Below are 27302 nucleotides of genomic sequence, written 5' to 3' on the forward strand. Positions count from 1 at the left end.
ATAGTATGGTATTGTCACAAAAACAGATGCATAAATCAATGGAACAGGATAGAGAACCCAGAAATGGACCAACAAATGTATGGCCAACTAATCTTTGACAAAGCAGGAAAGAATATCCAATAGAAAAAAGTCTCTTCAGCAAATGATGTTGGGAAAACTGGACAGCAACATGCAGAAGAATGAACCTGGACCACTTTCTTACACCATACACAAAAATAAACTCAAAATGTATTAAAGACCTAAATGTAAGACACAAAGCCATCAAAATCCTCAAGGAGAAAACGGGCAACAACCTCTTTAACTTCAGCCGCAGCTACTTCTTACTTGACATGTCTCCAGAGCAAGGGAAACGAAAGCATAAATGAACTATTGGGATCTCATCAAAATAAAAAGCTTCTGCACAGCAAAGGAAACAATCAACAAAACTAAAGGCAACCGACAAAATGGGAGAAGATATTTGCAAATGACATACTGATAAAGGGTTAGTATCCAAAATCTATAAAGAATTAATCAAACTCAACACCCAAAAAACAATCCAGTGAAGAAATGGGCAAAAGACATGAATAGACACTTTTTCAAAGACACCCATTCGGGGGGCGCCTGGGTGGCGTAGTCGGTTAAGCGTCCGACTTCAGCCAGGTCACGATCTCGCGGTCCGTGAGTTCGAGCCCCGCGTCGGGCTCTGGGCCGATGGCTCAGAGCCTGGAGCCTGTTTCCGATTCTGTGTCTCCCTCTCTCTCTGCCCCTCCCCCGTTCATGCTCTGTCTCTCTCTGTCCCAAAAATAAATAAAAAACGTTGGAAAAAAAAAAAAAAAAAAAAAAAAAAAAAAACAAAGACACCCATTCGGCTAAGAGACACATGAAAACGTTCTCAACATCACTCATCATCAGGGAAATACAAATCAAAACCACAATGAGATACCATTTCACACCAGTCAGAATGGCTAACATTAACAACTCAGGCAGCAACAGATGTTGGTGAGGATGTGGAGAAAGAGGATCTCTTTTGCACTGCTGATGGGAGTGCAAACTGGTGCAGCCACTCTGGAAAACGGTGTGGAGGTTCCTCAAAAAATTAAAAATAGAACTACCCGGGGCGCCTGGGTGGCGCAGTCGGTTAAGCGTCCGACTTCAGCCAGGTCACGATCTCGCGGTCCGTGAGTTCGAGCCCCGCGTCAGGCTCTGGGCTGATGGCTCGGAGCCTGGAGCCTGTTTCCGATTCTGTGTCTCCCTCTCTCTCTGCCCCTCCCCCGTTCATGCTCTGTCTCTCTCTGTCCCAAAAATAAATAAAAAACGTTGAAAAAAAAATTTTTTTAAATAGAACTACCCTACAATCCAGCAATTGCACTACTAGGTATTTATCCAAAGGACACAGGAGTGCTGATTCAAAGGGGCACATGCACCCCAATGCTCATAGCAGCACCATAGACAATAGCCAAATATGGAAAGAGCTCAAATGTCCATTGATGGATGAATGGATAAAGAAGATGTGGTATACACACACACACACACACATACACACACACACACACACACACACACACACACACACACACACACTGGAATATTATTCAATGGTCAAAAAGAATGAAATCTTGCCATTTGCAACAACATGGAAGGAACTAGAGTGTATTATGCTATGTGAAATAAGTCAGTCAGAGAAAGACAAATATGATTTCACTCATATGTGGAATTGAAGAAACAAAACATGAACATAAAGGAAGGGAAGAAAAAATAATATAAAAACAGGGAGGAAGGCAAACCATAAGAGACTCCTAAATACAGGGAACAAACTGAGGGCTGCTGGAGGGGGAGTGGGTGGGGGGATGGGCTAGATGGGTAATAGGCATTAAGGAGGAAACTTGTTGGGATGAGCACTCGGTGTTATATGTAAATGATGAATCACTATATTCTATTCCTGAAATCATTATTACACTAACAATTGAGATATTTAGACCATTTACACCTTATTGATGTGGTTAAGTATAAGTCTACCATCTTACTATTTATTGTCTGTATGTAACCCTTGTTCCTTGATCATCTTTTCTTCTTCTTTCAACTTCTTTTGGATTAAATTGAATATTTTTATTCCATTTTATCATCTTTGTTGTCTTAGCTATAACCCTTTGTTTTTTGTTTTATTATTTTAGTGTTTGCATTAGCATACATTTTTAACTTATCACAGTCTACCTTTAAGTGTTGTTATACCAGTTCATATATTATAAGACCATTGCAAAAAAACCACTTTCACTTCACCTGTCCTAACTTTTGTGCTCTTATTGTTACACATTTTAACTTTACATGAAATATAAACTCCTGACTACATTGTGATTATTTGTACTGAAATACTTATATTTTAAAGAGATTGAAATCATAAAGTAAAAATCAAATATATTTATTCATGTAGTTAATATTTCCATGTTTTCAGTCTTTTGAGTAAATAGATCTTTCACCTGGTACCATGTTCTTTCTGCATGAGGTTTTCTTTTAACATTTCCTGTCATGAGAGTCACTACCAATGAATCCTTTTAGCTTCTGTATGTTTGAAAAGTTTTATTCTGTTTGCATTTTTGAAAGATATTTTAATGGCATATAGAATTCCATACTTTAAAGATGTAGTTCCACTATTTTTTCACTTGCATTGTTTCCAAAGAGAAATCTGTTGATTCTTATCTTCATTCCCATGTGCATGTGTCTTTTTTCAGTCATTGGTTTGGAGCAATTTGATTATGATTTGTCTTACGGTAGTTTTCTTCATGCTTCTTGTGCTTGTGGTATATACTGAGCTTCTTGGATCTCTGATTTAGTAGCTTTTATCATATTTAGGAAATTTAAGCCATTATTTCTTCAAATATATTTTTCTGTCTCCACATTACTCTCCTGTCCCAGGGGCTCCAATTATACATATATTAGACAGCTTGAAATTTTCACATAATTCACTGATGCTCTTTTCTTTTACTTTTCCCTTTGTTTAAAAATTTTTTTTATTTATTTTGAGAGAGACAGAGAGTGTGATCAGGGGAGGGTCAGAGAAATAGGGAGAATCTTAAGCAGGCTCCACACTGTCAGCGCAGAGTCCATGCAGGGCTCAAACTCACAAAACTGTAAGATCATGACCTGAGCTAAAATCAAGAGTTGGTCACTTAACTGACTGAGCCACCCAGACGCCCCTATTTTTTTTTTCTTAATGTTCTTTTTTCTCTATGCTTAATTTTAGAAACTTTCTATTGCTATGTCTTCAAGTTCACTCATCTTTTCTTCTGCCAGATCTAATTGACTTAATTCAATCCAGTGTATTTACCTCTCTCACACTGTAGCTTTCATGTCTACAAGTTCATTTAGGTATTTTTTAATTTTTATTTTATTTTATTATTTTTGAGAGAGAGAGAGCAGGGGAGGGGCAGAGAGAGAATCCCAAGCATACCCCATTGGGCACAGAGCCCAATGCAGGGTTCAGTCTCATAAACTGTGAGATCATGACTTCAGCCAAAATCAAGAGTTGGATGCTTAATCAGCTGAGTCATCCAGGTACCCCTGGTTTAGGTCTTTTTAAATATCTTCTGCATCTTTACTTAAACTTTAAATATATGAAAATCTGAATAGTTAGAATAACTTCTTAATGTTCTTGCCTGATAATCCTAACATCTATCTCAGTTCTAGGTGGCTTTTAATAATTTATCTCCTCACTGTGGACAGTATTCTCCTATTTATTGGCATGTCTGGTAATTTTTACTGGATTCCAAACATTGTGACTTTTACTTTGCTAGGTGCTGAATATGTTTGTGTTCCTATCATTATTCTGAAGCTTTATACTGAGACGGAGTTAAGTTTTTTAGAAACAGTTTTATCTATTCAGGTCTTGCTTTTTAAATTTGATAGACAGGACCAGAGCAGTGTTCAGTTTAGAGGTAAATACTACCCACTACTGAGGTAAGATTCTTCTGTGTATTCTACCTAATACCCCAGAAATCGCTAGGTTTTGCAGTCTGCCTTGTAGAACCAAACATTATATACAGCCTTGTGTGAGCACTAGGCATTGTTCCTTCCATTCCTTTCAGGTGGATTTCCCCTAGCTTTGGGTAGTTTCCCTACAAGTATGCACTGATCAATATCCAGATGAATTCTTAAAGGAGAACCTCTGAAGTCATCCAGAGTTCTCTGTGTCTGTACAGCTCTCTTCCTTTCAGCACTCTGTCCTATAAATTCTGGGCACATTAGTGTCTCCAGACTCTCAGTCCTCCCCTTAACTCTGTCCCATCAGTGCTAAGCCATCTACCAAGTTGTATCTGGGGTCCATAGCTCTGCACTCAACCTGGAAATTCTCTAAGTCATTAACCAAGGTAATTTAAAGGTTCATTTCTCAGGGATCACTGCCCTTGATCACCTGATGTCTAGTATCTTTAAAAACATTGTTTTATATATTTTATCTGTGGTTTGTTTTTTTCATGTAGGAAGATAAGGCTATACCCAGTTCTTTCATATTTGCCTAAAGTAGAAGTTGTGTGCTTAGTTGGGATCATACTGAATTTTGAACCTTACTTTTTCTAGTCAGTATTTTATCATAAGCGATTGCCATTGGTATACATCATTCTTAATCTGTTTTTTGTGTGTTGCCTTAATACATAATATTATGATGTATAACTATATCAGTTTTACTATAATCATCCCCTGTTATCATAGTTTTTCTGGTTATAATATTCCCAATTATAAATAATACAATGATTGATATTTTTGTGCACATCTTCATCACCGTCTTCAATGTTTCTTTTGGACAGATTTCAAGAAGTGAAAAAAATTGAGTTAATAGAAGCTTTAAAAAATATTATATACATCATCCAATTGTTCTCATGAAGGCTTTCTCAACCCACATTCCTAGCAGCGTACAGGAGTGCCTGTCTTATTGAATCCTCACCAACATCATTTTTCAAAGTGTTTGCTACTCTGATGTGTGAAATTGGTGTCTTGATCTAAATTGTGTTTTCTGATTATTGGCAAGTTGAATATTTTTATGAGTGTATCAGTTTTTCTATTTTCTTTTTGTGAATTATATATTCCCATTCTCTTATTGTCTGGTAAGATATTAGGGTGTTTCAAATCAATTTGGGTGAGTTTTCTGACCTTATTTTCTTGCAATATATAAACCAGCCTTATATAAACCAACATTTTTTCATGATTTTTTTTTCTTTTTTTCCTTTTGTTGTCTTTGCCTTTGTTTCTACCCCTACTTGGAAGTTCTAATTTTATAATCTTAACGTCTTAGAAACTCTTTCCCTATTCCAAACCAAAAGCTTCCTTCTCAGTGAATTCCTCCTTGCCAGTTCTGGGATAGACTAAGATCTTCCTTCTTCAAACATCCTCCCATTATAGTATTTATTATATTGGTTTATATGCTGATATGTGCATGTACTGGTAAGCTCCTTGAGGACAAGGACTATTTAATTTAATCTCCAAGCTCACACATCTCTCCTGATAATAAATACCCCCAAAACACTTACTGAATGAATAAATAGCCAATAAAGAGCAACTCATACAAACTAAAATAAGTGTTCACTTATTTCACTGGCATTTATTAAATACCTCTTATGTACCACATGAAAGAAATTCAAACTTAACTTATAATAATTCATTTCTTTCAAATGGCAGTTTATTATTTTTTAGCCATTTTTCTCATTGGCTCTTTTGAATATAATTAATGATATCAGGAGAGCTAATATTGCAATAGCACTACAATTGAACTTAGAAAGCCTCTGATCTGTTCCCATCCTGCAATCTCTGTCTAAATTATTAAGAGCATCTAGCTTTAGGGGCACCTGGGTGGCTCAGTTGGTTGAGCCTCTGACCAGATTTCAGCTCAGATTATGATCCTAGGGTCACAGGATCAAGCCCCACATCAGGCTCCATGCTGGGCATGGAAACTCCTTAAGACTCTGTCTGCCTCTGCCCCTCTCTCCTGTTCATTCTCGCTCTCTTCCTCTCTTTCTCTCTCAAAATAAAAATAAAATTAAAAAATAAAAGCAGCTATCTTTAGATGACTATACATCTGCATAATGACTTCCTTTTGACCCTTTCCTTTCCAGCTAATTGAGTTGGCTTGTCACTACTAAGTGAGCATATCTCCAGGCACAGCACCCCCACAGGAAAATTAAAGTGTGTTTCCTTCCCCGATGTGCTCTATCATTTTTGATGTCTGAGTGTGGAATCAATCCCTGAAGAATTTGGTAATGGCCTATTAGACATATCACTTTCCTCAAAGCAAAAGGTGAAAGTCACAATAGCCTCTATTGAGAGGGTCTTTTCATACCTCCCTCCAGTTCTTCAAATTTGCTCCCCCACATATTTGCAGGCAGTTTCAGTATTGTGTGGAGTGTATGATTTACAGGAACATACAAACCTCTTTACAAAAGCTCCTTGCTGAGTCAGGCTGGGCTAGAAGATTAACTTCTATGGAAAGTGAAAGTTCCTAAGTGCCTGCCTCCAGTCTCCAGGGGAATAATGTGGGTAAATCGATGAAGAGGTACAGACAGTGCAGGCTTCAGCAGATAAAGATGGAAATGGAGTTTCGATAGAGAATCTCACCAGGGTGAGGTGGCACATGTAAAGCCATCCCAGGATACGCAGGGTCCAAGATTTTCTATCTTTTTATTCAGAGCCTCTTTCCATATGATTTGATGCACCCAAAATCAGCATGTCAATAACTTTGTGTTTGCCCCATCTCATGTCATGCTAAGGAAGAAACACCGTGCCAGACAGTGGCAGTAATATACTTCCCAAGCCACCCAACTTTATTAATTTTTTAAGTTTATTTATTTTGAGAGAGACAGAGAGAGACCACAAGTCGGGGAGGGCAGAGAGAGAGAGAGAGAGAGAGAAGGACAAAGGATCCGAAACAGGCTCTGTGTTGAGAGCAGAGAGCTCGATGTGGGGTTCAAACTCATGAATCATGAGATCATGACCCAAACTGAGGTCAGATGCTTAACGGACTGAGCCACCCAGGTGCCCCAGGCCATCCTACTCTAATCAAGGACTGACCATAGACTCTCAAGACAACCTCTTATGCATGTGCTCCAAAGCACTTCCCCCTCCTCAAGTTATCTGGTCCACATTACTCAGGTGGCAGGGGGTCAGAGAGCAGGGGATCTCTCCCCAAATGGAGAGAAACAGACTAGGAGCCCTGCATGGATGGCACCACCAATCCAAGCCCATCTCAGATACCTGGGAAGTACTTTATACATTTCAAGGAAGGCTCTCCAACATGCATGGCCGCCAAAAGCACAGGGCTCCAGTCTAAGGGCACTTCTGGATAAACACATGATGAGAATGTGTCCACACAACAGGAAGCTGGCCCATTCACAAGGCCAACACTGGGTTAGAAAGTTCCTACCACACTGCATTGTTATTGTTACCACAAACTCACCAGCAACTAGACAACACGGTCCACCTTCTGCTGTTTTCAAATCCCCATGCCTAGCACCAAGATAGACATAGAATATTGTTGATTAAATGTTAAAAGTCCTGGCTCAGGGCAGGTTTAATTTTCACTGTGCATTAGAGCATCTTAGAGAAATGAATAATGTCCTGGAATTAGGATAGAAGGCTCAGTTCAACCTCTCTGGGTTTCAGTGACCTTATCTTAAAATGGAGGCATTGGACCAGCAGATCCTTAAGAGCCTTCCAACTTTAGATCCTATGACTTGAATGTCTATGGCTGGCCCTAAGCAGGGAGAGATCACTGACTTCCCAAGAAGCTGAAAGGGATTTAAACCAACAAACCTAGTTGCCAAGGCTTAATACATGTAGGAAACTATTCATTCCACCATCAGCTAGAGGCTTGGAGTCAGATGGCAAATGTACTAATCACTCTGTCAGTAAGCTGAGCCATGGTGCACACTCCCAGTATCAGCACTTGTGGGGCTGGGGTGGAATTTTTTTGTTCCTACTCCAAGGTATTTGAGTCCAAGTGATCTGGAGCACACAGCTTCTGAACCCCTAATGTGAGTCCATGCCCTGGAGACCACAGAGTCTAATTATATTGAGTGGAGAGCAGCAAAAAGTCACAAAGCCATTAATGTGGAGGTAGGAGGAAATGAACACCCAGGGAGAAATTCAGAAACTATTTTGAGAAACAGGAAAATTTGCTTCTTTGTCTTGGTGACAAAGTAGCTGAGTCACCCAATCGCTCATAATCTCAGGGAACCCATTAGCTTTGGTTGAGTCCCCACTCATCTGTCAGATAAAGTGGAATGGTGTGATGGTTGGAGAAAGCCCAGAAGGCCTGGCTCTGGGAAAACACAGTGATTTTCAGGGGAGGAAAAAGAGGAGCAGGACATTTTTTATAGCTCATAAATTGAAGATGAAATCACCATAAAGGGCTGCCAATGAAGCAATGCCCACTAATCCTGCACTCAGGCAAAGCTCAAATGCCAGAGATGCCTGGAGATCAGGCCTTTGAAGGGAGAAGATCACCCAAAAGTGTTCTGAGCCCAGGGAACAAATGGGATGGACAACAGGAAAGTAAGTGGGAGAATTTGCTTATGGGGCTTGCTGAAGACCCACACATCCATCTCCTGCTGTCGCCAAGGTGTCTGAGCACAGGTAGAATGCACAGCCTCTGAACCCCATGGCCCCATGCCAACCCAGGCCCCCCAGGAAGCCCTGAGCCTAAAAAGTGTAAATCACAGCAGGCGAGCCCTGCTGAAAATCTGAGAGAACATTGAAGGGATGGGAATATTGGAGATGCTGTCCTCTGTGACAGTGAGACCAGCATGGTCCCAAATGACACACTTCCTGACCTCCTATGATCTTCAGAGAACTCCAGAGCAACTGAAGGTGATGGATGAAGGAACCAGCTCAGCCTGTGGACGGCCGAGTCCTCTTATTCAAGGAGTGGCACAATGCTCAGGGAATACAATGAAGTTTAAGAACCAGCTTCTCTGCTGGAAAACTCAACCCATTTCTGATCAATGCTGATGCCTTTATGGAAAAGACAAGTTGGTAGCGTTTAAAGTCTTAGGTGGTATACTGATGACAGCAACTGGTAACTCAGCTTCAAAGCTTGGGTTAAACAGCATGGTGTGAGAATCCAACAGGCTCAGAGGGGACGTGGCCGTGCTTTGGAAATGGCCAAGTTGATGAGCAGTGAAAATGGCCATTCTTATTGTTACGAAAACCCTTAAGCTCATTCTGGAAATGAAGGAACAAAGGAAGCACAGCTCCTAGCAGAAAGCGTCTGCTTCTGGAACAAACACAAGCTTCTCTAAGGTCACAAGATGATTCAGTCACAGACAAGCAATCCTTCTTTGCCTCAATAAATTTTTCTACTTAGTGAAACTGGACAGCACAGAGACAGCTTTGGTGCAGATAAACAAACTTGTTCACAGTAGGAACAAGTTAGCAAGAGCCAGCTCGCCCTGGCCCAGTATCATTTCTCCCTCCCTACTGCTATAAAAAGCTCCCCCATAAATGCTAAAGCCCCAACTGAATCAATCATCAAACCAAATCCTGGAAGCCTATCTGAAATACTAAGCAAAGTTTTAACGTAGATGTTGCCCCTTGCGTCCATTCAAACTCAGATCAGTCCCTTCTGCCAGACTAGGTTGGTTCCCCAGACAACTGTAAGGAAGGGAGAGAAGACTCACAAGTTTTTCTTTCCCTCTAGTGAGTGAGATTGTGTTCTCTTTCAAGCTGAGTGTCACTGCTTCTCACTCTCCTAGAATGAGCTATTGCCCAGAAAGCACCTCAGTCCCTCACACAACAGCATTCTTGGAGGCCTGCCATGCCATGTCCCAGGCATGTTTAGACGTGATGGAACCATGCATGTGGAGCCAGCTGGGGATCAAGGAGGAATGGGTTCATAAATAAAAGGTGTCCACTGTAATGCACACTCAGCAAATGTTGGCTTTTATTCATCACTAGATAGATTATTCACAAAAACATTTTTTTAGTTAAAAAAATTTTTTAATGTTTATTTTTGAGAGAGACTCACACACACGGAGTGTGAGTGGGGGAGGGGCGAGAGAGGGGAGACACAGAATGTGAAGCCGGCTCCAGGCTCTGAGCTGTCAGCAGAGCCCAAGACGGGGCTCAAACTCATGAACCATGAGATCATGACATGAGCCGAAGTCAGACACTTAACCGACTGAGCCATCCAGGTGCCCCCAAAACATTTTTTAATTCAATTAAGAGCCTTCCATAGTCCAGGCACTTTGGTACACCCTATAGAGAACAGCAAGATAAGAGAATTTGAATTCTACCTTTAGAAAGGTTAGAATTTAGAGAGAAGAGAAGACACACAGGCCAATGTAGTACAGAGTTAAATCCGGTATGTGTTAAAGGAAAGTATGAATGAAATGTTAGAGAAGCACTGAGGGAGAAGATTCCTTCTGTCTGGTGACCTGGAGCAGTGGGCATAAGGTGGGGTCTTCAGAGTGGGGAGAATCTCTCCACTCAGTAAGGCAGCAATGCCATTCCAGCAGAAGGTCAGCCCTGAAGAGAAACTCGGGGCAGGAGGGGGCATACCACATGTGAGGAGAATAGGTTAGAAACAGATGTGAGGAGGGACCAAAGGATGGAATAGATATTGGGACAGGTTCTTCATTGCTTTGAAGTCAAGGAAGACCAGGTAGAGGGCTGTAGAAGCAAACATGTTCAGGCTGGAGTGCTGGTCATGAGGGAAGAGGTGCAAGCCAACACAAATGCATGGCAGGAAAACTATGCCAACACGGCAAGTATTTGGGAAGTGAGGAAGGCCAGGCCGGGAATAACCGCCTCCCTGGGGGTGAGGATGGGCACAAGCCACAGAGGGTTAGCAGTGCCCTGTACGCCCCTTCTCTCTAGAAGGTGTGTGGTGAGTGCCTCTGTCATAAATCTCACCCTGAGTACTCTGTGGAGACAGGACTTCACTGGAGGACAGCTGCACCACTAATTTTAGGTTTGTGCTGGAGAAGTAGGGCTGGTTTAATCTCCAGGGCAGGGAGGAGTCTAAGTGACAACCCTGGGCATCGGCTTCTACAAAGGCACCCAAGGATAACTCTCCAATAGCGTGCTATCATTTGGAGGATGATACTCTGTAGGGCTATTCATGTCCTCTGACATGGTACTTTCATCCCCGTCCTGGAAGACCCCTTCAAACCCATAGGTGCTGGCATCCAAATAGAGTTGAACAGAACTCATGTGGGTACATCTTAGTTACTATTTGGGGGCATGGAGTCCATGGGAGAAGGTGGGTAGGGGCAGAAACTCGCTATTTGCGTGCTTTCCTCTGGCCCTGCTGCCTGATCTGAAGCAGCCAGCCAAGGATCCAGTAGGATTTGTATTAACGATGGTTAAGAGTGTTACGTCACATCAAAGTTTACAAGATTTTTACACATTATGTCTTAATGTCCACAACAAACCCAGGAGGTAGGACTTGGAATTCACACTTGGAGAAATGCAAAAGCTCCATTAAGGAAGGTTAAATGAGTTGCCATGGAATCTGCTAGAATGAGGGCGACAATGCTGGTCTTCAGATTTCAGTGCCTTGGTTCTTACCTGGCTATGGGGGGCTGGGAGTAAGGCAGAAAAGAAGGCAGCTGTGGGAAAGAATCCGAAAATGGAGGGAGCAGACATTTATTTAGCCTTTGGGAGGAAATAGCCATTCGATTGAAGAGAAAGACTCCCCTATCATTAAGCAAATTGCTCTACGAGTATGAGCCATTTAGACGGCAACAAAAATTTAAACAAACTTTAAGTGTTTATGATCGTCTTACATATGGTGGTTTAGAAATAAAATGCTGGAAATAAACCATGTAAGACACTCCAGTGGTGCTTTAAGAGCTAAGGCTCATGTATCAGACAGGGTTTAAATCCCAGCTCTTCCACTTAAATCCCAGCAAATCACTTAACTTCTTTCAGCTTCCATTTTTTCCCTGTGAAATTGGGCACAGTAATAGCACCTGCCTCACAGAGAAGAGGAAAGAATCAGATGGGCTAACACCTGCTAAGAGCTCAAGACAGGGCAGGGCACATAATGAATGCCATGGTCATGACCACCATATGGTAGAGGTTGGTCAAGAAGTCTCTTCTCTATGGAGGTTTGGTATTAATTTGGCATTTGGCTCAAGAAGGGGAAATCATTTTGCCCAAATTTTATAGAACAGACCAGAAATGCAGAAATCGGCTTGAGTTCCCTGAAAGGTTCCTTTTGTCATTGCAAACATCCACCCCTGTGAATCATTTTTTTTCCCATAGCACCTTGATCAGATCTATGCCCAAATTCAACTTGCTTTGCAGGAGAAAAAGAGAAATAGACATAGCAACTTGGCATGAGGCTCTGAGAAGGGGCTTCTGTGCATTGTCGCTCATCCTGCCCCAGCTTGGCCTGAACAAGGAAAACAATAAAACCTATCAGGACCCCAGAAGGGAGTCTAGTGCTATAGTTGTCTAGGAAGGCTTCTTAGAGAAGCCTTCCAAACAACATGGCACCCATTTGGCAGGAAGAGATGACTGGGTGAGACTCCTCTGTGGAAGGGCCCAGCAGCCATCCCACAGATTTTCACATAGTGTCCAGGAGGCAACCACATACTCCTGAGCTGCCAAACAGATGAATGGAAACACCAGCAGATTAGAAGAGGGCTTGTTGATAGAAGAAAATGATCAAGTTAATGGACTGGTAACCAAAGGGCGTGTTAAGACTGTAGATGTCAGCAGCAAAGGCCTACATACAATGATAAACACCACGCACATCCAAATCGCACATATCTGAGTGCACTTAAATGGAAGTTTAAGATGGAAGTAAAGTACAATTACAGAAAAATCAGGAAAGTTCATCTTTTTCAGTCACTGAATTTGTGACTCTGAAGTTTTGTATTACTTGCTGAGGATCCCTTGGTAGAATTTAGTTGAATCTCACTTTGCAATACATTTGCTCTCCAGAGGTTTCTAAAGTGAGGTACATAGAACACTGACTTCCCCCCAAAACAGTGGTCTTTGAAAAAGCTCAGTTCCCTGGCCAAATCAGGTGTAAGACAAGGTGTCCTAAGGACCCATCATGGATATTTTGGATGTGTGTGGGCTTTACAAAGGCTCAGGGAAGTCTTACCATAAAGGAATCTGTGTAATTTTGTTTAACTCAGTGCCTCTCAAATACATTTGATGAGGAATTTTTTTTACTGAAATAGAATGTATTTCACTCTAGGAAATGCTGGCATAGAGAGCCGCAGGTCAGGATGGATGATAATGGCATTATGGTGGTGACCCAAGAGAAAAATAGTCAGGTGGAACAAGAGCCTAAGATTGATGCTGAGGTGCAGAAAATCTCCTGGCTGGGCATGGAAATGCTGCTTTGCCAAATGACCCCATATATCTCAGAAATTGGCTGAATTCTTTCTAATATTCTTTCAAGGTCCTCGCTGAGTCACTCCCATAAATGATGGATCTTAATGGTTCCGAATATCTTCCATGTGTCTAACCATCTCCCTTTTTAAGTTTGTGATTCACGCCACGCCGGCAAGCAGGGCCAGAGAGAGGGGGCTGAGTTTCATTTTCTAATCATAAAAGTACATCTCAAACCCAGCATGCAACCAAGATGGACTATGCCAATGCCCGGATCTCATATCAGAAATTTAACTGGCTGCCTCTAGAGATGCTCTGAGGAGGGTTACCTCTGCCTGCCATTTCTAGACTGTTTTTTAAGGGCTACGCAAACTATGTACAATTGCTAGGAGTAAAAGGGACACTAGAAAGCTTCAGGCAAAAAACATGGGCTTTTGAGTCAGAAAGATCTGTTTTCAAATCCCAGCCCTGTCATTCCTTCGCACTGCGATCTTGGATAAAGCTCTCTCCACATGGTCGTTTCCTCATCTGAGCATGAGGGTGATAACATGCTCCTTCAACGTCATTGTGAGGATGAGAGAAAATGACACATGCAGTTGGGGAGGGATGCCCGTTGAGACAGCACAGTCATTGCACCATATCTGCAAGTGAGGAGTCATCATTCAACTCAACCGGAAGCACCATGAGAAGCCACGAGGCCTTCTTCATCTCTGCATCTATTACAAAGAGGGGAAAAGCACTACAAAAGTGCTCTGTACCTGATTATTCGGGTGCGCTTCTGGGTGTAAGGGGTGATGACCTTGAAAAGAAGTTCCATTGCTCCGTTAATTCCCAGCATGGCTCCTGTGGTGACTGAGAAAGACCAAATCACAGTAGTTATTAAACCATCTGAACCAAGAATTATTTTTAGCATTACGGAGTGGCCCTAAAAGATAGGGGAGATCCATTACCTTCTTTGCAAAAGGTCACTTAAAAGCAGAGAACCTTTATGTTCTTTTCATCCTTGGCTTGGAAACAAAGATCACCTGTAAAGCACACATTATCTTCTCACACTATCTCCTCAAAGGGGGCCCACGCAATGAAGTTATGTTTTTCATTTCTGATGTCCCACTGTACTTCTCCATTGTATTCTTACTCAGAATAGTCAAGGCAAATGCCAAACAGAAGATTTTTCTGTAAGTAGATCTTTGGGTTTCAATTCAAGTGGTTTCATCCACCATCAACTTCCCACATGTTACATACATGCACACACACAGAGTCATGAACACACAGGGGTATACATACATATACACACACTGCTAGTATATTGCAAAATACTCTCTTAGACATATTCTGCCATTGGGAGACTTCACAATGAAGAAAAGTCACGGGTGGATGGGTTAAGATTCAATCCAGCTTGGACTGACTCCTTTAAAGCTCTAAGAGGCAACCTAATAAACAAAACAGCTCCCTTTCTTTTGCACCCTGGTTCCAAGTTCCCTGACAATTTTTGTAGTTGGATCTCCCATGACTGAGGCTAAGACTTAATGATGCCCCTATCTATTAGCATGTTAAGAGAAGAATTAATTCTTCCCCCTCTGAGGTAACTAGCCTGGGAAATTCTTGTCTTTTTGCCCAAGTGGATGGTTATGAAAATATAGTCTTAGATCTGAATGACAAGAAATAAGTAAATGGGTATTTGGTCAGATGAGGGGCTTCAGATACATATTTTGGACCCAAAACGTCTGGACGTCACGCTCATTTCCAGTGATGCTCTGGCCCCTCTGCAACATCCCCAGTCCCTCACTTCGTGCCGCTCACTTCAGGAAGGGCCCCGGTCATGTCAAAAACTAAGGGGAACCTACAAGATACAAAATGGAATCAGTTTGGCAGGGGGCAGAAGTGTCAGAGAAAGAAGGAAGGATGCTATCTTCCAAGGTGTGACTCTCTTTTCTCTTCCCTCCACTGCATTGGTGTGTTGAAACCAAGACTTACAAATGCTTTGTGCTTTGGGCCAGGCTTATTCCAGGAAATATGAGTGGGAGCAAGGGGGTCATGGGGAAACAAAGAGAGAGGAACAGGGAGGCTTATCCTGGCTTGCTCCAAGCCCCAGGAAAGAAGGATAAATGAAAATCTGAGGTGGGGGGGGGGCTCTAATATAGTTCATCCCAGTACAGTCCACCAGAGAGACACTGAAGCTGATGTCTTAGTGATTACAGAGACCGAGTGTTCCTGGAACATTCTCTATGCATATGTCCCTCCTGAGGCTGGTACAGGCAGTAACTGCCTGGATCAAAATTCAGGGATTTGGCAATCTAGTCCTGCCCATCAATCTTCCACTCTCATGGCTACTAACTCAGCCCTTTATTTCTAAACTGGGAAAACATGTTGGAGAAATCTCTTGGCAAATCATTCAGCAAAATTCCTGTATTAAGTAGAGTTAGGGAGGAAATAGTTTTAGGAGCACAGATTCTAACATAGAAGACTTTAGGCTTGGACTTGAAAGATGGGAACAATAAGAAACTGCCCCCTGAGTTCTTCCTGGCTGTCTGCCTGCCCAAGGTCAGACCTCTGGCAGCCCTGTCAACATCCCCATTGGCCAGTAGAGAGCTGCTGAGGGTTCACTGGCTGTCACAGACCCATTATGGCTCCAGCCAACTCCTTCCACAGATAGGAGCTGTTTAGAAAGCTGCCTGGAACATTCAACAGTGGCTAACAATTCACCAAAGGGACAGCAATCCATCCACAGGATTCGTGAACTCTGCTCACCTCTCATCAGTGAAGTCAATGTATACAGAGTGATAGTATAATTTTGTTAAATATCATATGAAACATTTCATTGGTACAATAAATACAGTCTTAGAACATGAGACAAATGGCCAGCTCCTCATACCTACAGGCAAATCCCAGCATTTCTTTAGAGCTCCCCACTAAAATGAATTCTTCAAGATCTCTATAACCTATATATATGAGAAGAAAGCTGGGTTATTCAGCCTAATAACTATTGTTCAGGAAACCAAAATGAGATACTTCAAATCTTGTGCTGCTGGCAAGTTCCAGATGGGGGTGGCAGACTTTCTGGCTGCTTATTAATGAGAGTTGCCTTTTACACAGCTCCTCACTTAGGTTTTCCTTAATTAAAGATGGACTGGTTTATATAGATCTTATCGGCCTCTCCCAAATATTCTCTGATTTTCCTGGTCAACATATGAGTGTGGGAGGGGGCTTTATCTGTGAACATGGAGTCAAGGATCTATCTTGTTTCTTCCTAGAAATACTTTCTCTTTATGGGTGCTTCATGGTTATTAATGGAATTAGCCAATGAAATATGACCCTACTAAGGATCTTAGCAGTTCTGAGGACAGTTAAAGGGAAAAGCCTCCACCTTTCCCCCTTATGTGTGTTCTTCCTATTATTTCAAAGGACTAAGGGAAGGAAAACTAATTGAGCAAGTGCTATGTGACAAACATACCCATGAACGTCACCTCACTTATCCCATCTACCAAGTCTATGAGCTCTTATGACCACCATAATTTTATAAAAGAAGAAACCAAAGTAAACAGGTTAAATGCCCATGCCTTAGGACTCCCAAAGAATGAAGTCAAACCCAGGTCTTCCTGGATCTAAGCCATGTTCTTCCCTCTAGAGAGCATTACATCACTTTCACTGTGCAGGAAAGGGGCTCAGAAAAGAGAAATAACGTCTGTGCTCATTCTATGTGAGATAGAAGGTACAGAATCTAATCTGTTCACAGGAAGTGTCCCCATATGGAGAGTAAACATGAGTTTTAGAGTTAGAAACTCAGCCCCCAAACTTGTCTGTATAAATTCAAGCAAGTACTTCACTCTTCCAAACTTTGTTCTCTTTTTCTTAGCTATAAAATGGTAAATGGAGATACAGGATTGTTAGGATAATCTGAAACCATCCAGATCAGGAGACAGCAAATAAATATCAAGCCATGTGCTGGGACGCATCTAGTTACCTGAAGGACTATTCTGAGAAGCAGTGAGAGATAAAACAAAGTAAAAGATGTTTTGCTAAAGGATGCTGTGATCAATAAGCAACTTCAGGGACACAGTAGGGAGATTTGTGACGTGAAGGGTCATTCTTGACATTGCCCTGTGCCTTAGATATGATAAGGCCTGAATGAAGTCCTATGATGTCTCCTGCCACAGGTCTTTCTCACCTTGTAGTACTAATAGAGAGGCCTAGAGGACTCTAATAAGTGGTTCCCAATGGAAAACAACACTGACATCTAACTCGGGAATGAGCTCAAGAGTTCTGCCTGGATGAGGAAAAGACAAAGAAAGAAATTCTCACCTCTACAGCCTCTAGGACAGGAGGCTCTTCATGGCTTATTGATCTTCTTGGGATGACATGTACACTCCACCCACAACCTCCTTCCAACCCCCAGCCCTAAATGGTTTGTAGGTGTCCCGCCCAAGTCGGGAAGCCAGGCCAGAAAGCCACAATTTGAGTAACTTACCACTGGAGGAGAACACACGCAGAGCCCAGAGACAGTGGAGGAGGTTCTGACTGTGAGATAGGTTCTTCCTGGCCAGAATTAACGTCACATCAAGTGCTTCCAACTCCAGTGCCTTCTGTCCAAACTTTTTATCTATGAACACAAAGCAATCCATCTTAGCTGTGTTTCCCATGAATTCTGAAGGTTATACAATGCATGAGGAACAGGAAGGCAAAGATAATAGAAGCAAGAGAATGATGATAGCCAATGAGATTTATGGATATAGCAGAAAATGCTACTAGGTATGTTCCCATTGGAACGAGATGGCTCAGAAGAGCTAAGGCAGGGTATATGCGGAGTCCATTTATTCCTCATGTAATATTTACAAGAGGCCTTGTGGATTGTGTGACTCATACCCCCTGTATGGAAGCATGTTTCTGGCTGTCCTCAAACATGAATTCCAGTTTAGTAGGGTATAAATTTCTTCCTTTAAGATAGTTCTAGAATATAGGATACATAAGTTACACAACATTCAAATGCAATGTGTGGAACTTGATTGGATCCTTCTTTGAACATGTCTGTAATTTGCCTGTTGGGATATTTGGAGAAACTGAAATGAGGATAAATTATGCATGCATGTTTAATTTTGTTAGATTTGTAATCACGTATTGGGGTTGTATAGGAAAATATCTCTTTTCAAAGAAACGCACTCGAACATATTTAAGAGCAAAATTCTACCTGTAACTTTCGTTAGAATATTTTGAATAAAAATAAACAGGCGAAGGGGTGCCTGAGTGGCTGAGTTGGTTAAGTGCCTGTCTCTCGATTTCAGTTTATGTCGTGATCTCACCGTTCGTGAGTTCAAGCCCCACATCGGGCTCCTTGTTGACAGTGTGGAGCCTGCTTAGGATTCTTTCTCTCTCCCTCTCTCTCTGCCCCTCTCCCATGCTCTCTCTCTCAAAATAAATAAATTAACTTTAAAAATAAATAAATAAGGGTGCCTGGGTGGCTCAGTCAGTTAAGTGTCTAACTTTGGCTCAGGTCATGATGTCACAGTTCATGAGTTCAAGCCCCACGTAGGGCCCTGTGCTGACAGTTCAGAATCTGGAGCCTGCTTCATATTGTGTCTCCCTCTCAGCCCCTCCCCCCGTTGCACGCTCTCTCTCTCTCTCTCTCTCAAAAATAAATAAACATTTAAAAAAAAATTTTAGTAAAATAAATAAATAAATAAACAGGTGAAGAAAATACGGCAAAATGTTAACAATGGTTAGGCCTAAGCAATAAAAGGTCATCTTTCTATATGATAGAGAGCTTTATATTAAAAAGTGAAAACAAGCTTTGTGCAGTGGCAATATCATAGCCAATGAGGTTTATCTGAGGCATGATTATTGCTAATTAAAAGGTGAAAATATAATGTAAGATAATAAATTTTTCTTCACAAATTTCTCTAAATTACTGATCCAAATAATCTGGTATTTAGTGCTGCAGGTAGGTCATAATTATTTTAATAATTAGTAAAGCATAAATAATTAGCAAGCATAAGAAATAAGGGGAAAGTACCTTTCATTCTCTGGTTCTGGCATTTCCTATAACAGGTGGCTGTGCCACCTGTCACATTTGTTTCTGTCCTTCCCAAAGCGTGATGTCCAAATTGCTACGTTTGTTTTTGCACAATACAAGCACTATCAGATTCGTTGCAGTTGGAAATGAGAAAAACAGAGACAGTGTCCCAAACCTGGTTTATCAATATTCATCTCCAGACCAAGACACCAGCGAAGAGGTGGTGACCAAACTAATATGACCAGTTCCTGTCACCAGAAGCGAAGCATCTATCGGGCTCTACTCCCGAGCAGCCAAGCTCACTTCCGTTCTGTATAGGTTGGCCAATGGCAGCCTGCATGGCAATGGTGAGGACTACAATCTGGTGATGGCAGAGGCCGTGGTGATACAATGACAACAGTTCGCAATTTGGAAATCAGGGCCCTGGTACATCTCTCGTCTTTCTCCTATGAAACCTGCATGACTCTTATTTGCCAGGCCTCTGGCCCCACACACTAAGCAGGTCACTTACAACTTCAATCCTTACACCAACCCAAGAATTAAGTACTGATACCTCCATTTTATAGAGGAGAACCCAATGGTTCAGAAAGGTTAAGTAATTTTCCCAGGGTCACACAGCTAATAGTGTCAGGGCCATGCCTGAAACTCAGGCATGGCTTCCCAGTTTATACTGTTTATAACCAGAGTAGAGACTGTGTCTCTTCAATCTTTTTCTTCTTAAAAACATTTTTTAATGTTTATTTATTATTGAGAGACAGAGAGAGACAGCATGAGCAGAGAAGGGGCAGAGAGAGAGGAAGACACAGAATCTGAAGCAGGCTCCAGGCTCTGAGCTGTCAGCATAGAGCCCGATGAGGGGCTCAGGCTCACAAACCGGGAGATTATGACCTGAGCTGAAGTCGGATGCCCAACCAACTGAGCCACCCAGGTGCCCCTCCTCAATCTTTTTCTGAAGTTCACTTGACCACACTTTGCTCTGACTTCTTCTCATCCTTCAACTGTTGGCTCAAATGTCACTTCTTCCTGACCACACCACCTTAGAGGAACATTACCCTGTTTTTCCCTCATAGCTACTAGCTAACTATCATAGTCTGCTATTGTCTAGTTAATTAATCACCGTCTGCCCTTGCCCACTTGAATGTAAGTTCCATGAGAGTAGGCCCCTTATCTCTCTTGCTCACCAGAGTTCCCAGGGCCTAGTTTGGTGCCCAGCCCTAGGAGGTGTGTAGTAAATAGCTGGTTGAATATTCAATGAGTGAGTTATACTGGTTTTGTCTAGAACACACTCACGCAGGTGCTAGCTGGTGCCTGAGTCTTAGTCATTGTTTGTGGAATGTTGAATGGACGCAGCAGAGATCCAAACAACAAAAGGTAAGAGTGCCCCGGAGTCCCTGTGTCCTTGGCTGTTGCTGGCTGCACTGGACAACAAAAGCCCACGTTTCACAGTCCCTGGGCTTCTCAACTATGACTTACGTAAGACTGCGCACAATGGGAGCTTAGCTAGTATGATTAGGCTGCAAGGTTTACATGCATCCTGAGCACCCAGGCTTTTTGAACTGTGCCCCACGAAGTTCTAAGGTTTTAGGGAGGTGTTTCAGGGCTTTCTCTGAGAAAAAAGAAATGGGAACAGAACACAAGTGGAAAGAGTTCTAGGCCCCCATCTTCTTTTCTACAAAGGAAGCTCCACTTCCATGTGACTGATGGTAATGGGTTTAACACTGGCCTCCCAAAATTCATGTCCACCTGGAACCTCAGAAGATTATCTTATTTGGAGACAGGGTCTTTGCAGATTTAACTAGCTAAGATGAGGTCACACAGATTTGTGTGGGCCCTACATCCAGTGACCAATGTCCTTGTAAGAAGAGGAGAGGACACAAAGGGCACATACAACAGAACACCATGTGGAAATGCAGGCAGAAAATGAAGTGATGTGTGTCCAAGCCAAGAAGCACCAAGGATGGCTGGAAACACAGTTTCAAGGAGAGGGGCTCCAAACAGATTCTCCCTCAGATTCCAGAAGGAACCAACCCTCCCAACACGCTGATTTCAGACTTTCTCACCTCTAGAACGGTGAGAGAATAAATTTGTTGTTTTGAGCCACGTGGTTTGTGGTCATTCCTTATGGCAACTGCGGGAAACTCATGCACTTACCTAATAAACGTCCATGTAAGATGGTTCTGTTTATTGGTAAGGGAGTGACAACTGCCTGGGACTCTTACCCCTCGGTCCCCCACCTGCTCCATGCCCCGGAGCCTGGGCCTGCTCTGGGCTCTGCCATAGCATATCCAGGACAACAAAATCACCTCTCCTGTGGGGCCAGTCCCACCACCACCACCACCACCAGGGTGTCTAGGTCCCCCCGCACTTCCCCCACAGGAGTTTCCCAAATTGCTCTCATGATAACATCCCACAAGTGCCTTTTGGTCATCTTCAGGTCCGGGGGTGGGGGTACCTCGTAGGCCAACTTTGGCCAGCAGCCGGAACAGGGGCAGGAGGACATCATAGTCTGGAGAGGCTGCCCTCGCTGTGTCCACCAGGGTCTGCAGAAGGGCCTCACTGCCACCCTTACTGATCATGTAGCGAATCCTTCGGTCAGTGCCTGAGGGAGAAAGGAGAGGAGAGCTAGGCCCCCAAACAATCAACCTCATTTCCTCGGAGCAGAAAGCGGGCCTCACAGACAGAGATGGAGCAAGGATCACTTCATTCGCCCCAAAAACCAAGACTGTATGGTTTCTGAAGCAACTTGTGTCAAGTTGTGCTTTTACTCAGGTAAGGGGTTGGGGTGGAGGTGTGAAATGGAGAAATAATGGAATATGTAAGAACCTAGGTGCGCTCACCTACCACAGCTCTAATAAATGGAGTCTGCTTTCCTGAGAACCTGCTGAGTCTCAGTGTATGTATGTGTATTTGCGTGTGCATGTATATAAACATGCATATAGGCTTACCTAGAATCATACCCTTAAGAGAAGAGGGAATATCAGTAGGCTTCTGATATAGGTGTGACTCTTCAGTAACAGGGATTGGGGTGATAGTTTATCTGGAATAATTTAATTTATGGTATATGACTTTTTTGATGCTGGTCTTCAGCAACTGATGAGAGGAATATATGGAAATAGCTAGAGCGATTCTTTAAGAAACAGGCATCCAATCATCCATCTCAGGAGTTTTGAAAAGGGTGTGGAGGGCGCTTGGGTGGCTCAGTCAGTTAAGCATCTGACTTTGGCTCAGGTCATGATCTCACAGTTCGTGGGCTTGAGCCCCACATCAGGCTCCATGCTGACAGCTCAAAGCCTAGAGCCTGCTTTGGATTCTATGTCTCCCTCTCTCTCTCTGCCCCTCCCCAACTCGTTCTCTCTCTCTCTCTCTCTCTCTCTCTCTCTCTCTCTCTCTCAAAAATGAATAAATGTTTAAAAAAAAATTTTTAAGGGTGTGGAGTTATGATAAAATATATTGGTCTTTCTACTTAAGAATACTTGTGAGCAGGGCACCCCCCCCCCCCCAACCTTGCTCCAGGACAAGCTCAAAAGCAGTGATTACATTTCAACCTGGAAGGAGACCTCGGTGATTCTCTATGCACTGGGCATGGTTGTCCTCACAAGGTGGCCAACAGGGTGGGACATTATCGGCAAAGGGGACCCTCTGATTTTTAATCCCAATGAAAAGTAGCATCCTCTACTAAAGGAACAATAATCAGCACCTATCTCAGAAGGAGAACTCCAAGGTCTCATTCAAGTCTTCCAGACACCTCTGGACAAATTGAAGGAGGCACCATCCCAGAAGACAATTGGCTTCACCTACAAAGGGTACCTCACTCAGCAGACTGCTGGGAAGTCACCCTGCCATCAGAGGGCAGCACAGCCTATAGGAAAACCTCACTATGACTGGACCCTTCCTCCTGAACCTGTAATTGGAGGCTCTGTGGCTTGAAAGGGACATTCACTTTGGTATTGTTTGTTTGGTGTTAACGTTTCTTTCTAATGCAATGTGGCTGGTATACCCAGAAATGGAAACAGAGTGAATGTTGCAATGTCCCAGAAGGTATATTTTCCAGGACCCTCATGCTGAAGTGAGCTAGCCGAGGCCTGCCCCAGTTAACTCAGTTGATTCCAGCACAGTGAACTGTATCATCTTTTCTCTGAGAACTTAACAGCTTACCACACTGTTAAGTCCACCTCCTACCCCATATTCCCATCTGCACTTGACATACGTTAAGAAGTTGCTAATACCTGGCTGTCTAATGGGCCAACAGAGGGGAGCAGAGAAAGGGGAGGAGTAGAGTCATGAAGGGCTAGCTCTCTCTTTAGACCTGGGATAACCATAGATGAGATATCGTAGAAGAACCACCGAGAGCAGAATTTCCTCCTAAGTTTGGGTCACCATAGGGTGTGTGACAAGACTGAAGAACCCTAAGAGCCCAAAGTACAATCAGCCCACTTTACCCTGGGTCTTATTAACCTCAGTGAAAAAGATGGGCTGGTGACAGAGTCCCTGACAGAGAACTTGAGCTGAAGCAATACCCTCCAGGCCACACAGATTCCAGGAGACACACAGCCACGTGCCCCCACTACCCCTTACTCACCAACAGAAAGCAGATCTCCGAGAACCTGGAGGATGTTCAGGATGGACTCCCTGTCAGAGGAGTTCTGCAATGAAAACACAGGCAGCCATCTTTATGAAGGAACGCAAAAGGAGGGAGGTGGTGTGGTCAGGGAGGCACACATGGATGTGGCAGGGCTGTGCTCCCTCCCATTGGGAGAGATTTTGGCGGTAAGAGCTGGTTGAAGGGGTGCTTCTTTTTTTTTTTTTAATTTTTTTTCACCGTTTTTTATTTATTTTTGGGACAGAGAGAGACAGAGCATGAACGGGGGAGGGGCAGAGAGAGAGGGAGACACAGAATCGGAAACAGGCTCCAGGCTCCGAGCCATCAGCCCAGAGCCCGACGCGGGGCTCGAACTCACGGACCGCGAGATCGTGACCTGGCTGAAGTCGGACGCTCAACCGACTGCGCCACCCAGGCGCCCGAAGGGGTGCTTCTTAAGTGGCGGCAATGAGGGAACTCACTGAGATAAGGGTCCCAGGGGCTCTGCCTCCATATTTAGCCTTCAGGATACCTCTTTGGGGATCCATTTTGTAGTAACATCAGCATGATGGGCAAAAGAATAAGCAATGAACTTCACTCACATGTGGAATTTAAGAAACAAAGGGGAAAAAAAGAGACCAACCAAAAAAGAGACTCTCAACTACAGAGAACAAACAGATAGTTCCCAGAGGGGAAGTGGGGGGGGTGGAGGGGAATGGGGGAAATAGGTGAAGGGAATTAAGAGCACACTTAACTCTCTTTTTTTTTAAGTTCATTTATTATTTGAGAGAGCAAGAGCATGTGTGAACAGGGGAGGGGCAGAGAGAGAGGGAGACACAGAATCCGAATCAGGCTCCAGGCTCTAAGCTGACAGCAGCGAGCCCGATGTAGGGCTCAAACCCACGAACTGTGAGATCATGACCAGAGCTGAAGCTGGACACTTAACAGACTGAGCCACCCAGGCACCCCCAGAGTACCCTTATCTTGATGAGCACTGATTATTGTATAGAATTCTTGAATCCCTATATTTTACACGTGAAACTAATATAACCCCATATGTTAGCTATACTGGAATTAAAATTTTATAAAGAAGAATGTGTTTCTTAAACATAAAAAAAAAACTAATTAAAAAAAAAAAGCATCAATACTTGATGCAGAGACAGTGAGAAGGGACTTTGTGGACCAAAGCTAGCCCAGTTCTCAACTATGTCAGTGGGCTGAGATTCGTTGTAAATACAGGGCAGACCTCAGAAACATTAATCCATGATGTTCTGAAGGAAAAGTTTCTCTGCGTAGTAAAGATAAATTCTTAGTTTCTCAAGAGGAACCTCAGGTGGTGCCAAACCTCATCATGTAGATGTTCTAGGGGATCCTTGCAACGCTTGACACCTCCCCTCAGTTATGCAGAAGACAACACTGAGGTTCCAAAAGGGAAAACTGGTTCAAGTCCCCTGAAGTGGCCAATAAGAACAAAGCCTGAATTACAGCCCAGGCCAGGTTCCCAAACACTAGGCCAGTGGTCTTTGCACTGTAATTTGCTTTTCTCTTTCTTTTTCTTTTACTTTACTTTTCTTTTTTTTTTTTTCTTAGATCTCAAGAACTTATTTACTGACTTGTTGCAAGTTTATACATTTAAATATCATTTCCCCAATTCCCCCACTCCCCAGCCCCTGGTAACCACCATCATTTTCTGTTTTACAGGTTCAGCTTTTTTACATTCTACAGATCAGTGATGTCATGCAGTATTTGTCTTTCTCTGTTTGACTCATCACATGTAGCATAATGCCCTCAAGGTCCATCCAGGTTGTTGCAAATGGCAGGATTTCCTTCTTTCTCAAGGCTGAGTAATACTCCTGTGTGTGTGTGTGTGTGTGTGTGTGTGTGTGTGTGTGTCTTCTTTATCCATTCATCTATTGATGGACAATTTGTTGCTTCCATGTTCTGGCTGTTGTTAAGCATGCCACAGTAAACATGGGTGTGCAGATATCTCTTTAAGGTTCTGATTTCAATTCTTTTGTATCTATACCTAAGAGTCCTATATTATACCACTCAAGAAAATTAACTTTAAATGGATCAAAGATTTAAACATAAGGTCTGAACCCACAAACTTCCTAGGGGAAAAAAAACACGGGGGGAAAAATCCCTGACATTGGTTTTGGCAATGATTTCTTGGGTAGGACATCAGAAATATCAGCAACCAAAATTAAAATAAACAACTGGGACTACATTAAACTAAAGAGCTTCTGGGCAGCAAAGGAACAATCAATAAATTGAAAAGGCAATATGGGAGAAAAGAGTCACAAAGCATGTATCTGATAAAGGGCTGATATCCAAAATACATATTAAAAATAATACAACTCAAGAGCAGAAAATCAAATAATCCAATTTTAAAATCAGCAAAGGACCTGGATAGACATTTTTCCAAAGACATACAGATGGCCAACACATACATGAAAAGATACTCAACATTACTCATCATCAAGGAAATGCAAATCAAAACACAGTGAGAGATCATCTCACACCTATTGCAATGGCTTTAATCAAAAAGACCAGAGATAACAAATGTTGGCAAGAATGTGGAGAAAAACGAACCCTATATGCTACTTTTTAGGCAGGTTATTTAAGGCACTGCTTTAATCTTCACGTTAGTGAGTCTCATGTTCCCCATCTGCTTCAAAGACTTCAATAACTCCCTATTACACACAGGATAAAGTCAGAGCTCCTGAATAGGGTTTCCAAAGCTCCTCATGGTCTTATTGCACTTGCCTCTTCCAGCTTTATCATTCACTACAACCTCCCTGCCCAAAATATATGCTTCGGTGGCGTGGAACTACTTATAATTTCCTGCTCAACCACCTAGTCTCTTGCCTCTGTACCTATGATCCTACTGTTCCCTCTTCCTGAGCCTGGTCAGTGTCAACTCATCCTTCAAGTGAACCCATGGCTTCCCATAGGATTCAGACCCCTACCTCCTGCTGGCTGGGTCTGGGGTCTCCCTGTTCTCCACATCACTATGAGCTACCCCTGACAGCACACTCACTATGTGGTAGTGGCATGCTTCCCATCCTATCCCTGCTAGATAGGAATCTTTAGAGAAGGGACCAAGTTTTGTGTATATCTGTATTCCCAGCACCTGTTCCAGGGAAAGCGTACCCTACATGTTTTTCAGAATGCAGTCACACTGAACCATAAAGGAGCTATGAAGTCCAATGTCGCACCCCAGGGCAGAGCGGTTCTTACACTTCAATCCTGGGCTTAATACCCTCGAGGAACTCACACTTCAACATCCCAGCCAGGGCCGTGACTAGGGTGAGACAAGTGAGGCCCTAGTTTGGGTGCAAAATTTTAATTTTACAATGCAGTAATCAAGATAAATGATATTTTAATGCTATACTTTAACAAATCAAAATT

General features: G+C 42.8%; 1 protein-coding gene and 1 pseudogene across 2 annotated transcripts in view; one reads left to right on the forward strand and one right to left on the reverse strand.

Moving 5' to 3' along the window:
• Positions 1–27302, reverse strand: part of AGBL1 (AGBL carboxypeptidase 1) — an 840069-nt gene that overhangs the window by 757762 nt on the left and 55005 nt on the right. For both annotated transcript variants that reach the window (XM_058736653.1, XM_058736652.1), the window contains exons 2-5: positions 23892–23955; positions 21765–21911; positions 17774–17905; positions 14067–14160 (exon numbers count right to left, since the gene is read on the reverse strand). In XM_058736653.1, the coding sequence (XP_058592636.1) occupies positions 14067–14160; positions 17774–17905; positions 21765–21911; positions 23892–23955 (437 nt within the window). The remainder of the gene's footprint in view (positions 1–14066; positions 14161–17773; positions 17906–21764; positions 21912–23891; positions 23956–27302) is intronic.
• On the forward strand, positions 19087–19216 carry LOC131518297 (U4 spliceosomal RNA; annotated as a pseudogene).

This window comes from Neofelis nebulosa, chromosome 7, assembly GCF_028018385.1.
Source record: "Neofelis nebulosa isolate mNeoNeb1 chromosome 7, mNeoNeb1.pri, whole genome shotgun sequence".
Taxonomy (NCBI): Eukaryota; Metazoa; Chordata; class Mammalia; order Carnivora; family Felidae; genus Neofelis; species Neofelis nebulosa.